Source organism: Echeneis naucrates, chromosome 2, assembly GCF_900963305.1.
Source record: "Echeneis naucrates chromosome 2, fEcheNa1.1, whole genome shotgun sequence".
Classification (NCBI taxonomy): domain Eukaryota; kingdom Metazoa; phylum Chordata; class Actinopteri; order Carangiformes; family Echeneidae; genus Echeneis; species Echeneis naucrates.
In genome coordinates this window covers 12447345-12461386 of record NC_042512.1, presented here as the reverse complement: position 1 = coordinate 12461386, position 14042 = coordinate 12447345, and the positions used below count along the sequence as shown (strand labels likewise).

General features: G+C 42.3%; 1 protein-coding gene across 2 annotated transcripts in view; it reads right to left on the bottom strand.

The window, feature by feature from the left end:
* The window catches only part of xirp2a (xin actin binding repeat containing 2a), a 47262-nt gene extending 45808 nt beyond the window's left edge, over positions 1 to 1454 (bottom strand). For both annotated transcript variants that reach the window (XM_029516492.1, XM_029516501.1), the window contains exon 1: positions 1047 to 1454. In XM_029516492.1, coding sequence (XP_029372352.1) covers positions 1047 to 1259 — 213 coding nt within the window. In that variant the 5' untranslated portion in view covers positions 1260 to 1454. The remainder of the gene's footprint in view (positions 1 to 1046) is intronic.
* Positions 1455 to 14042: the final 12588 nt, after the last annotated feature.

Genomic DNA, 14042 nt, shown 5'->3' with positions numbered 1-14042 from the left:
AATGTTTTCATCTCTGGAGCCAGATGTGATTTGATTCTAATAGTTCCGTCTCTCTCTCTCTCTCTCTCTCTCTCTCTCTCTCTGCTCTGGCCTGACGGAGAAGTTTCACGCAGCTTCCAGCAGCAGGCGACATACCAATTACAGGGTTATTTTTAAAATCCTGCTTAAGCATAAAGCTCCCCGAAATAGGTCTTAAATAACAGGGTGTCAGATATCAGCCGGTGGCACTGCACACATGCAGCTGGTGTGTGTCTGTGCCACCAGTTTGCACTGGCACAAAGTGGGAACTACACTTCTCTGATCAAACTGGCAACAAACCACGTTGAGATATAGCTTTAAGAGTTCGGATAGTTTAAACAAAGCAGTTTCCACACACCATCACTGAGTTCAGTGTCATTAGAACATTTTGATGGGTCAAGTCAACATCAGGAGCAGAAAGTAGGTCATCTGGACCTCCCTGCCTCATCAACCATTTGGTAAAAGGGAGGTTTTGTCATAATAACCCACTTCACTTCCAACAGACTTAAATTTTCCTCTCACAGAAGCCAGCTGGGATGGAAAAACAAAGCAGGAGAGTGAAAACCACCCGCCTTGCCGTCAGCAGACACATACTGTCAGTGTTTTCCACCAAAGTAAATGACAGAAAAGAGCTAATTGCCAGTGAGTGAATTATCCAGAAACTAATGTAGAACTGAAAAAATAAAAAAAATGTTCTCAGTCTCTCATTATCCAGAAATATGCCACAAGTTAATCAATACCTAAAGTCATTACGTTAGGAAGAAAAAGTACAGCTTTCAGAAAAGTTTCACAAAATATGTGTTGGCCTCAGTCATGTCACCACTACTAACTTTACACTTTCAAGTTCCTTCAAAGTTTTTTGTTGTTTTTCTTATTTATTGAAATGCAGACTGCATCACACCCATTCATCTATCTGACACATTCAGCACAAAAGTGCAGAGCGGCGGTTACCTGGAGAGAAGGGGAAAAGTTGCTGGGCAGTAAAATCTACAGTTCACACCATGAAAATTCACAGTGGTAGTACTTACCATATTTGCCGCAGCAGGCTTCTCAAACATCCTCTTAAGACTATCAAGTGGGATGGAAAACCTTTCAATCCTCTTTGCAGCCTGCAGGTCCTCTCTCAGCACTGGACTGTCTGATGCCTCTACCTGCGGCCCGCAGTGACTACGGGAAACAGACCCCGAGGTCGCCGGCACTGTGCTCGCCACCTCCTCTCCATTTCCTGATTGAATTTCCATTGTTGTACAGAAACTGAACCACCCCCCCCCCCCTCCCTTTGTTTTCCCTTCAGGCTGTTGCTCAGTGGGGGTAGTCTATTGTGTGAGGTGAACCAGAAGGGCTGAGGAAGCGGGTGGAGGAAAACAGAGAGTTGTGAGAAGGTGAGGAAGAGAGATGTAGAGGTTTTCTCTTTGTCTGTCCGGCTCTCTGGGTTTTTGCAAGAGCGGCTGCAGGAAAGAGGAGGAGAAAAGAAAAAGTTCACAGGGAAATTTTTCCCCTCCCTCTCCCTCTGCCCAGTAATTACTCATACATACACAGAAGCCTGTGTAAACTCACATGTGGGCTCAGAAAAGCAAATTGAGATAGGAGCAGTAAGAACAGGCCAAAGGAGCAGAGACAAAGGAGAGAAGAAGGGGAGAGAGAGAGAGAGACATGCTAATTCTTTCACCCTGCTTCCTGGAGACTCAAAAGCACACTTTGTCGTGTTGTCAGCTTGACACGAGACGCGAGAGTTGTTTTTAGTCCACAGAAAAATACACACAAGTTCAGAGCTGTTTCCTCATATAAAGAGTACATGATTACATATGCCACCAACAGGTACAAACTGGGGCTAACAAACTACAATGTAATGAACTTCCTGTAGAATTTACGTAAACACCAGGCAAAAAAAGTTGCCCATAAAGTGCTGTAAAAGTGTTAATAATGGAATATTATTGGATACTTTTTCCGTTCTTTGCTGTATATAAATTGTATTTTAGAAACAGCCATTAATTGTATGTCAGTTTACTACATTATTTTGCATTCATAATTCAGTATCTTATTGTAGAATGCTTTTACAGTTAATCTTTGTTCGCCACATTTAGCACATTCTGATACTGATAATCCAAAATGTGTCAACACAACATGAAAGTCAGTGCTGCAACAAAAAAAAAACCAAAAAAACATTTAAGACTAAACAAAGTATGGGTATGAAATGTACTGAAACTTTCTTTTTTATGAACTAAAGTCTATACATCATTTGCATGTGATTTAGAGTAATGAAGGTGAACATGGATCCTCCACTCTGCAGTAAACAGAAAAGTCATTTCCTGTATCCTGCTCCCTCTTTCAGCCAATCAGGAGGGAGAACCCCGCACATTTCTTCCCCATTTGCTGCAGAGCAGAGGGACTGGGAGACCCACATTAATGACCGAACACTCTGAATGACTGATGGTTTTTGGAATGAATAACTATTTTACACTTTGAGTCACAAAAATATATCACTTACTTCTGTTTTAATGAAATACAGTGTGCCATTGTCCTTTCTTTTGCGACAGGCTCGAAGCCATTCAGTCCATTAATCTTCTGAGAAGTCCAGAGGCCTGAAGGTTTACGCTGTTGTTTCGTCTTCCCACTTCTTGGGCTGATCCACTTTGTCGTCTTTCGGCCGGAGGTTGGGTTGATCCCGATGAAGCATCTGAAGTCAGAGAAATCAGAGAAAAAGACACTTAATGAGACACATTGTTTACGAGAGACAGCAGAACCCATCAAGTTGTGGAGACAAGCTTGTGCGCGTTCCAAATATGCAAAACAAAAATGTACTTTCACTGCAGATGTGCCGCAAGCTGAAGCAGAAAGCGGCTTTGCAACGCAACACGATGGAAATGCAGGGAGTCGAATAAAAATAACATCATGTGTTCACGTTATTCAGAATGGAAAACGTAACAAAATAAGAATCCACGAGCATCCCCTCCAAGCGCATACCTTTGAATGAATTCCAGTGTGCTTGACGCCTCTTCTTGGTACACCAGATTGAAGACGCAGTAGCATGAGAGAAAACGCTGCCATTCCAGCCACAATGTTCTGGTGTGTACCCACAACCACTTGGCTCCGAGTGCTCGGCATCCAATTCGTTGCCATGAGAACATCGCCTCAACAAACAATGTCGCAACCCTGAAAAGGACATGTTATTTTCCTGCCCGCTTGTATACGGGTTTTTAAATGTCGAAGGAAATCCTTCAGATTTGTAAATGTAGCCTGACGAGTGGATCTCTGTGTAGATGAGACTTGAAGGCTGTACATTTTCTGAATGAACAAGAACATTCAGGGACACCACAGTTAAAGGGCAGTTCATTTCATATGCCAAGGAAATCTTACTATAGCGTTCCTCTCATGGGCACACTGCACTGGTACGTCTCTGGGCTGGGAAGAACAAAAAAAAGAGAAAACAGAACCAAAAAAATAAAACACAAATACAATGAGCAGAGCTTAACCACAACACAAGTGTTTCACCATCCACTTAGCACAGCGAGAATTAGCACACAGGCTCACACAAACCTCTCAGAAGAGGATAACAAGGTCAGCAATCTGAATGTAACTCACAAAAATTACATCTGCAGATGCCGGCGGCGTGGACAGTATCAGAGGCATTTCGGATTGTGGTGCACGCAGCTAAAACACGGCTGAGAGAAATAAAATGTGAAATACAGTCACTCACACAAATAAAGACATTATTCCTGTTGGTAACACAGACATGTCTACATTACACGCCGAGTCAAAACGGACGTCCGTATTCTTCTATTAACAGTACTTAACTGTAATGTGTATCATTTACAGTCAGAACTAAGTGAAAACAACCATCCTGCAAGATAATGTGAACATACGCTTTGAGTAATTATTCTGATGAGTTCATTTCCCTGTGAATAATTATTGCAATTAATTTTTCGCCCATAATGCATTGCAATATACAGTTCCACTTGTTAAACAGTCAATTTTTTTACTGTAGAAATTAAACTCATTTGTTTCAGTGATATACTTATCTTCGACACAGTACTACTTCTTAAAAAAAATAAATGTACATTGAGGATTATTTGACTTCTTGGGGCCGAGCCGTGAACGTAATGTCAGCAATAATGACATGAATGGATTTTGAGGAATTTGGGAACTTTGCTGTATTGCGTATTCTTGCGCAAACTTAACTTGGTGTGAGAGAAACCTTTTTCTGTCAACTTGTTGAAATGTGGGAATTCAGTTTGTGGCAACTGAGGTCAGAAGGAAAAGGATACACCTGAAGGAGAAACGACTGAGTTTTGCAGTTATTGCTGTTGCGTGGCAGGAAGGATTGTGTGGAGACTAAAAACTGGGGAAGTTCAGCCCTGCTTTACTTTTCAATCAGCTGGTCAGGAAACAGATGAGCGGCTTTTTGCCTCACCCATCCTCCCTCCCTTCGACAACAGGTCTGGGAGCGCTCCGTATTCCCAGTCGAATCGAGGAAGGCCCACAACAGCCAGCCATGATGGCATATTCATTGTTCATGTTTCACCAGCCACACCAGCGCTTCCTAGGGAGTGTTTTCCTGAAGAAAAAGAAAAATTAACACACGAGTTTCCTCCGTGCAACATTTCATCTGAGCTCTTCCTCTCTCACCCCGTCGTGTCGAAGGTGCAATTCTCCCACATTTCCAGTCTGGAGGAAGTGGTTTGCCTGAAAGAGGATCGGGGGTTAAGATGAGGGAGGAGAGGAAGAACGATCGAAAGACGGAGAGCAGAGTTACAAGCCTGGAATAGTCGCAGCCACGGCACAGGCATCAATAGAGACGGGGAGAGAGGAAAGAGCTCGGAGGCAATCTAGATAATCCAACCCTAATGAATGAACCGCCATGATATATGCATCTGATAGTACTTTGGAGGACAAAGTATCACTGCATTATTCAGAGAGGCCCAGAGGTGTGCGTCTCCCTTTCTGCTGGATCCTGTGTCCCCTGAGACTTACGCTGAGTTTACAGCGGTTACACGCGGACACACGAGGGGAAAATATTTCACGTCATGTAGTTTTCTATTTAATTATGTCACTGTGAGATTCTGTTAGTTATTTCATTTCAGAAACTGAAATGGACCAGTGGTGGACACGCTAAGGAGTAAGGAAGTATTCAAGTTTTTCTGTGATACACCATCTTGAGTTGCAAACACACAGATTGCGGTAGCCGCTGAGCTGAATGGATTTCAGTGTGGGAGTATACATAACGCCCCCCTAACGCAGAGCACCACAGCAGCTTTGCTTTAATACAACAACACAATATTTCAGGCATCGTGGGGCTTCAGAGAGAGTTTATGGTGAAGATCCACCGGGGCATAAACAGGGTCTGCCTGTGTTGAATAAAAGATGCTGCAGGTTCTGTGTTTGCCCCCATGTTGAATTCCTGGACCAAGGACTCCAGATGACTTCTGTTTCGAGGACAGACTGAAAAATGATACTCCCGATAAGATAAGAAGATGGAAATAACCACTTTCAATTTATTTTGTCTGCACTGCCAGACAAAATGTGAACACATCAAACTTTTCAGTAACCCATTAAAAAAGGAAAAAGAAGAAGAAGAAAAAAAAAAGCATTGCTAAATAGGCCCACTTAACATAGTTCAATTGGTCGCTACTTCAAGCCAAAAACAATCCAGTCTGGTTCCCAAGAAAAAGTCTGAAAATACAGACAACATATCGGGATCACGCACACTCAGACAGATGATGGATTGAGTTGGAAAAACTGTCAAAAACTCAGAGCCAGAAAAAGACTTTCCCAGCTCACAAAACATAATTCATCGTTGTTGGTTTGTTTATGTCGCAGAGGAAATTCCTCATTCGGCAAATATCTTCAACAAAGCTTTTCAGAGGCCCAGTCTGCTGTGAATATCATCATCCTCCTTCACAGTCTGACACTTTGAGTGGCCAAGTCTCTTTTGTTAGGACACTAATATTTATTAACAAAGGTGAAGTCTGGCCGACACGCAGCCACATCTGGGGAAATCCCAGCGGTGAAGCTGTTGACTCATCGCTGGAGGATTTTCTGTGTGTTTGCCAGAAACAGGCCCAGATGTGGAAGTAAGATCTGATCTGACTAAACACTGGCTAATGTCAATAATTAAAAATATGCTATTTAAAATGGGTTTAACTCTTATATGTGCTTTTCCTGTTGTTCTTCTCTTATGGGGAGAAACACAATGTGTAAATGTCAGGATCTTGAGAGAAATCAGTGTTCAATCAATGATTTTCCTCTGATAGTAACGCTTTACTCCAGAGCGTACACTGCACTTCCTCTTCACTTTCGAGGCACAGAGAGAGGCAGACATCAATGCAGATCAAATTACAGCTACCACTCCAATTACAAGGCTTTACTTCCTACCCCAGCCAGAGCAGATCAGAAGCAGGTCATCTGATCCTTCAGGATAAATAAAGTATCCACGTATCGGATCAGCCGATCGGCCAGAGGACAGAGATGCAGAGCGGTGGTAGTCTGGTCTCGTCAGTGGAAATCCACAGGAGTCATTTAGGGTGAGGATGTTAAAAATAATCGGGCCTGATGAGCGCAGTCAAGAGTTTTGTGGCTGAAGGGCAAGACTCATAAATCCTTTTATTTAAATGTTTGTATTTATACGATCATGAATTCATGTAGTTTTCCCAGTTGGGGTTATTATTGTACTTTTTTTGCTGCCCGTTATTTTTGGTGTTTCTCATTTGTTATTTAGTTTGCGTCTGTACAGCAGCATCATTAGCCGGCTCCACGGGGGACAGACTGACTGACTGGGTTATATGAACTCCATAAATATTATAGACTTTTAAAAACAACTTCGAATGGCTGCAGTTTGGAGAAGAGTAGCTCGTCCTTTTTTTGTTATTATCATGATTAGAAATCGCTTTAAAAAAAAAAAAAAATCTGAATAAAAATGATCAAACTTCCCAAAAGTTTGTTCAAAAGTTCAAAACATTTTCAGTTGGGAAGTAACTGAAGTTGTATATAAAATGGGATCATCTGAGTGAAAACTATAACTGTGTCCTTCAGAGGACATGCTCGATGAAAACCGTAACATTTTAAAGTGTTTGGTTTTAAAAGTTGGACTGCTTGCTGACATTTAACACTCACGTTTAGAAGTCCAATCCATCATTTTTCCTGTCATATTATTTGACTTGGAGCACACAATTAATGTTGGGACAAGCCCAGTCAGCACAAGCTACTGCCCCCAAAATCAGTTTCTGGAAGATGTTTCTGTTTAGGGACACAGTTGGAAAGTGTGAATTCTATAGAAACCTGACTGCGGATGATTTTGGTGAAGCTGTCGAAGTTGGAGTTTCTTGCAAACGGTTTCCTGCTTCCCCTGCTGCTCACGTATGAGAGATAATTAGATAATTCACCCACGTTATTTTAGTTATTTTAGTTATTTTAGCAGTGAACACCTTTGACTTTTATATCTGCTGACCTTTAAAGTCAGATTTACGGCCTTTTTAATGACCTGCCTTCTTGCAAACTTTGTAATCAGCCAAATAGTTTTAACTTCTTTGCAAAGCAGGTGTAACAAATGGCTTTCACAATGGCTGCATTGTCCCAGCAAGACGAGTCGGTCTGAGACGGTCAGCCAGTTGGCTTTATTAATTACACATCAAATAGCGCGCTCAGTGAAAAAGGCTTATCAAGTCCGCCAGCTTGATTCTCAGCAGCTCGTTTTCTGCGGGTTGAGCCGTTTCATTGACAGAGCACTCCTGATTAATTGAGGAAAATGAGTGAGTCGAGCTGTGGCTGTGTTTTTACATGGCAGGGGGAGGAAGAGGCAGCGACTACAAACCTGCAGTGGTAATGACATTAAGATAGGTTAAATGAAATTAGCTTTCGGAGGTGGTGGGAGAAAGGGCCTGTCTCTGAACACCATGGGCAGAAGAGGAAACCCTGTTATACTCAATATTAGCAGAATTAGCACACGTGGAAGCCGGCAAACCCTTTAAAGTCTAACGTTATTACAAAAGCGTCTTTGCTTTGCTTCAAATTACAGCCTGTGAAGGTGCAACAGCACAGTTGGTGCCGCTGTATTTACGTAGGCAGCGGGGAACCAGCTGTGAAGTTAATATATCCAACCGCAGCATATTATCTGAAGGCTTCGCGCTCCAGCGTGTTATATCTGCACTGGAAGAGCATCAACTGTTCAATCACAACAGCGAAATAAGTCTTCCGAGGAACAAAACGACACTGAGGATATTTGCGTTTCAGAGTACAGCGGATTTCATACAACATACCCAACATGTTTTCGCACATTTTGGGAACAAACTCTTGAGGAATGTTTAGGGGCAGGTTTGATCTGTGTTGATCAGGAGCAACATTTCATAAAGGCCATTGAATCTTTACTTTGAGCTGCAATGGTATTGTTTTTGTTTGTTTTTTTTCAAAAAACATAGTTTCTAAGTATTTCGATTGGAGTACATTTTGTGATGAAGTAGTTCAATTCAGAGGAGGGATTATGTCTTTGGGTTGGAAGGTGAGAGTGGAAGCTCTGAGATCATTCCGGGTCGTGTAGTTAGCTTGTTTGATTTGGGGCTTTGCCTGTGGTGCTTTCTTTTTTTTTTTTTTTTTTCTCTCAACAGACCAGACAGATGCCATCTGTTCTCCTGATTGGCTCTCAGTTACCTCCTCCTCCGACGGGGCCAAAGGCACGCCACCTTTTCACATTCAGCACATCTGGTTGCAGCATCGTCCTCTGGACTAAAAGGAGCAATAAAACAGAGTAAAAATTTTTATCTGCTGCCTGCTGGAAAGGTAGATGGGCGACACATTTTTAAAAGTCTCCTGTGGTTTCATTATGTGGGGTAAATACTCCATTCAATTAAACAGAAGGGCGCTGTAAACACAGGAGGCTCGTTACGTGCAGCTGGTGGCCCTACCAAATATTTTCACTGTAATATGAATTTTACAGCAGGATATCCTCTCTTTATTTTAATTCACACAAATATTTTGGGCCGTAAAATTCACCAGGAAATAATATTTAACATAAAACTCTCACATGTGACTTCTGGGGCTATAATCTTTGGGTCTGTGGGTTTGTTGGGCCCCCAGGATCCCTTTTGGCACAGGTTACGTTTTCAAGGCCAAGTCTGCCATCTGCTGGTCATTTTTAAGAAACACACCATTAGAGGATTAAAAGGTGTTAAAGAAGTGTTGAGGATCATTGTCGAGTTTACTTTTCCTTTTCTCTGCCAACAGAGATCGTTCGACACAACCCAGCTTGTTTCGTGTTCCTTCTGTTTATTGATTACGAACGCAACCAAAGCTGCAGCAGGCTGATCACCTTGAGGAAAATAAACACAATACCATTGTCAGAAAATCATCTCACAAACATCCACAATCAAATTGATTGTCCCTATTTTAATAATTTTACAAAATAAAGCTTGACTCATTACAATTTACTCTTACAATGTCACTAGTTTAAACCGTTTTAAATAATTACTCCACCTCGCATTTAATCTAGGTCACAATTTCAATCTTAACACATTTTAATTTTCTTAAATAATCAAAAATAATGGATTTCACAACTTATGTACACTTTCTCTATTTACGTCGTCTATCTCAAAGTTTGAACAAACACATTCTCCAAACATGTCAGACCACCAGCAGCGCTATCTTTCATTTCAAAACATAAACATCACCATTTTAACCTTTTAATCATGAAAAAAAACAAGTTGCTTCTCTTTGTCAACGTGATTAAAGCAAAGCTTTCTTACCACTGGCATCTCTGAGGTCTTCCAAAAAGGCAACACACCTGTCTCTGATTCTATTAATTCACTCTGAAACCATCCTGACCCCCCCTCCCCTCCCCCTGTCTGATCTACAAGGGATTCTGTCACCCTCTAGTGGGAAGGTACAATGATTGTATTTAATTTTAACCCAATTGCACAAAAAAAGTCACGCTGGGCAAAAAAAATAATAATAATAATAAATAAATAAAGCCAAAATAGAGGCATCTCAGATGGGACACAACAGAAATCATTGTGGTTCGAAAGGTCGCACACAAACTGAGGTGTGTGTTGTTCAGTTTAATCTCCTCAGCCAGCTGATGAGGAGATCATTAAAATTGGACTCAGAAGTGATCGACTGATGAGCTGTGCAGTCAGTAAACTGTCTGAAAAGTAAAACGTAAAGGTAGGAAGTAAAAATCATATTTTGAGATGACATTGTTGCAGGGTAATGAAGAGGGATTCATGGGTGGGAGAGAAACTTCCCAACCACTGAATCTGGTTTGTGTGTGTGGAAAGGAAAAAGATTCTGAGTTTGCAGAAAGTGACATCTATGACTGCCACGAAGAAAAGACTGTTTTCATCTCTGTTATTCTCATAAGACACCTGAAGTGGATGTCGGGCATCACAAAGACTTCTGTTGTGTTACAATTTTTTGTATCTCAAAACGTCCCTCTTTGGTCAAAATAAAAATACAATGGACAGCTCACACAGAAGTAACACATTTCATTCCATGTCTTTTCTCAGAGAGAGAGAGAGGTCTGTGGGTCATGGTGTATCTAGACAGCTTAGCCATTTGTCTGAGTCCCCAGGGTAACAATTACACCCGAGCAGGCAGCAGAGTCGGACAGGAGCTGGGAATTAATGACGGCCTCATGAATCAAATCAAGGCAAGGCCTTCCAGAGAGAGGATGGCCGAGAGCTCCCTCTGCTGGAGATGTATCAGCTCCCAGAGTACAGTACACTCATTTCACCTCACATCGAGCACTTCATTTATTCAAAGGCAACTAAATTTGAAATAAACATATTCAACATTTTAAAATTGAAGACAGAGATATTGCTGTAAATGATCAGATTGGGACCATGCGGTTAAGATTTCAAATCTGACATCACTTGTTGTGATGGCTGCACTGAGGCGAGGTGTTGGAAAACAGATGCTGATTCTCCACACGCAGCTATTCCATCAGTTTTTCAGTCATTGGGTTTATTGCACATTGAAGTGGAAATTTCAACGTGTGCTGCTTTATGCTTTTATTTGTAAAACTGCTGATCAGCGACGACATAAGGACAATAGCGTGAGTTATTTTGATTGCCATGCTTTTAAAGGACATCAGACTGATTGTTGAGTGAAACCATTAGGTGGAACACAATAACTCTAAATAATGCCACGGCTCAACTTACTAATGTTGTAATATTTCAAATATTCATCAGGCAGCAAATCCTTTCTGGTGAGTCAGTGCAGGTCCCCATACGGGTGTAACACAAAAATAATTACAGTAATTTATTTGATTGGTATTCTTATTTTTTCAGGCTCCGATGAAACATCTAATAACAGTAACAACAACAGATGTCAGTATGTTGTGTCACACGTACAGATGTGTAAAATATATCAAAATATATTTGAGACAGAAGAGAACCGCCAGCAGCGTGTCAATGTCTGTGGCTTCATATAGAACAAAGACACTGATGTATGGTGTAATAAAAGCAAGTCCAACGTGCTCAAACCATAAATATGTCTGTGCTGATAATTATAATAATGTCTCATTTTCGCAAAGCAAAACCGTTGTTCAGTTTTCCACACACACACTGTTCTTTCTGTGGCTGCATCAGGAGCTTCCACAGCCCAGCCCCCACCTCCCCACAACCCCTCTAGCTGCCTCCTCCTCCCCCCCCCCCCCCCCCCCCCCCACCACCCCCACCACCACCACCACCACCACCACCACCACCTTCCCTCCCTCTCGTGGCCCGTTGCCATGGAAGCTGATTGGAAGGATCACTCTGTCTCTCCTGCACATTGCCACTCCATCCTTGCTGGGAGAAAACAAGACGATTTGAAGCAGAGCACAAAACGTCCTGATAGAGCCAGCAGAGCGTTGACTGTCAGCAAACTACATATAAATCATCCTGTGGTGTGTTTTTTTATATATATATATATCCCCCCCAAATTTTTAATTTCACTCATTTACATTTGCAATTCTCAGGAAGGATGTGAGCAAACTGATTCATAGCAGGCGTTTGAGTCAGCCCAAATTTTTACAGCCAAAAACATTCAGGAGCTCCAGCATCACAACAGAGCAAAAGCTTCATCTCCACCGTTTTAATTCTGTTCTGTTACAAGTCTGCAATTGACTTTATTTATCCATTTCTATTCCATCAATGCATAGATACTGTAAATGCACCATTTACGGCGCAATTTCAACTTCCATTATGACATAATTATGAGACGTGAGGTGCCAAAGGAAATCCACATTGTGTGTTGCTTCAGGAAATGAAAAAAGGAAATGTCATACAGACAGAGTCTATCTTTGTGGACCATACACACAAACTCAAGGCTAAGGCTCTGTGTAGTTTTATTTCTGATATTTTTCTACTGTGCACTACTATAATGGGAAGACTGAGCATTCATCGCTATAGCAACAATGTTTAGGGGCTCGTGAGTAGGCGTTGGGTGGTCAATCACACACGTGAAAGAAATAATTGGGTGTATTTGTGTTAACCCTCCGAAGTAAAACAAGTATAGTAACGACAAGGTGCATTGACGATCGGTGAGATCCCGTCCATGAATACTTTATGTTCATTGTTTTTGGCTTTTACGTGCTGGAAAAGTTGGCGGATCGCTGGTGACGTGCACCAAATGTGTGACGTCGGTGTCTGCAGGCACTTCTGCTCCACTGGGGAGACTGTAAACAGCATCGGCAGCAGCATTTCTCCACCAAAACTACATGAAATGGCCATGAGGGAGATGAAATATAACTGACTGCTTAAACGTGAATACATGTTGTGATTGAGGGAGGTTGTGCAGCGTTGGGCTGCACATAAAACACTGGCCATCTGGACTATTTGACTCCATACAGTATCAGCATTTCACAGTTACTATGCACAGAAAATAGCAAAATTTTCAGTGTTGACACTGAAAACTTTAAAACCGATCAGTTTTCTTTTTCATCTCAAATAGCCACATTTTCACTACTTTCACAATATCTCTCTGCACAAAAGGAAGAGAGTAAATGACTAATTTCATTCAACTGGTCATTGTTTCTGGTTCCTCTGATCTGGTTCATGCTGTGATCAATTTAAATTTCAAATGGGCTTAATAAAAATAAAAAGGAGTATTACATAGCGGAATCCACATCACATTTGCATCACAAACACCCTGCAAATGTATCAATGCGTGAAATGAAATTCAGTGAAAAAAAACAGATATCACATGTGAGGCCAGAGTGTGAAAAAGGTGGAGAAACTCACTTTGCATTGGTGCCACTAAAAGAGGTATTTCACATTGCAGGATCTGCACTTTCCATCACCCCCACCCCATCACATCCACTCCCTCCACCTCTCTCTCTCTCTCTCTCTGCTCTCGAAGGGCTTGCTTCACCTCAGTCAAGCTCCAGCGCTCCAGCCGGCAGCAGCATCGAGCTAACAAGTCTTTGTGAGGAGAGAGAGAGAAAGGAAGGTGGGGAGGTCTGTGTGTGAGTGGAGGGGGGCTTGGGGGGGGGGGGGAGGGAGGGAGGAGAGGGGGGGAGCAGAGCAGAGAGGAATCAGGCAGTGAGAGAGCTGACAGCAATGAGGGTGCAAAGGGAGAAGGCACAAGATAGCTCGGCAGAGGCAGAAGTACTCAGTACTGCACAATAGTGCCAGAGGCTGCTGGAAAGAGAGAGAGAGAGAGAGAGAGAGAGAGAGAGAGAGAGAGAGAGTGAGAGAGAGAGAGGGAGAGAGAGAGGGAGAGAGTGAGAGTGAGAGAGAGACAGAGAGTGAGAGAGAGAGAGGGAGAGAGAGAGGGAGAGAGAGAGCAGGCATCATGGCAGCCCTCACTGCATCATCACGACACATGGGGATGTTTGGCTGCTGCTGGTGAACACTGTGTGATGTAGAGGAGAGGGTCGAGGACTTCCTGGAAACCAAAGGCAAAGCCAAGGAAACAGGTCAGTGACGGTCAAACACACACACACACACACACACACACACACAAGAGCACTGTAGCAGCAGCAAAGGTTGAGAGAGATTTTAGTCACATCACTGGTTGATGCTGATTTACATTTGTCAATAAGAATTCCCCTCTTA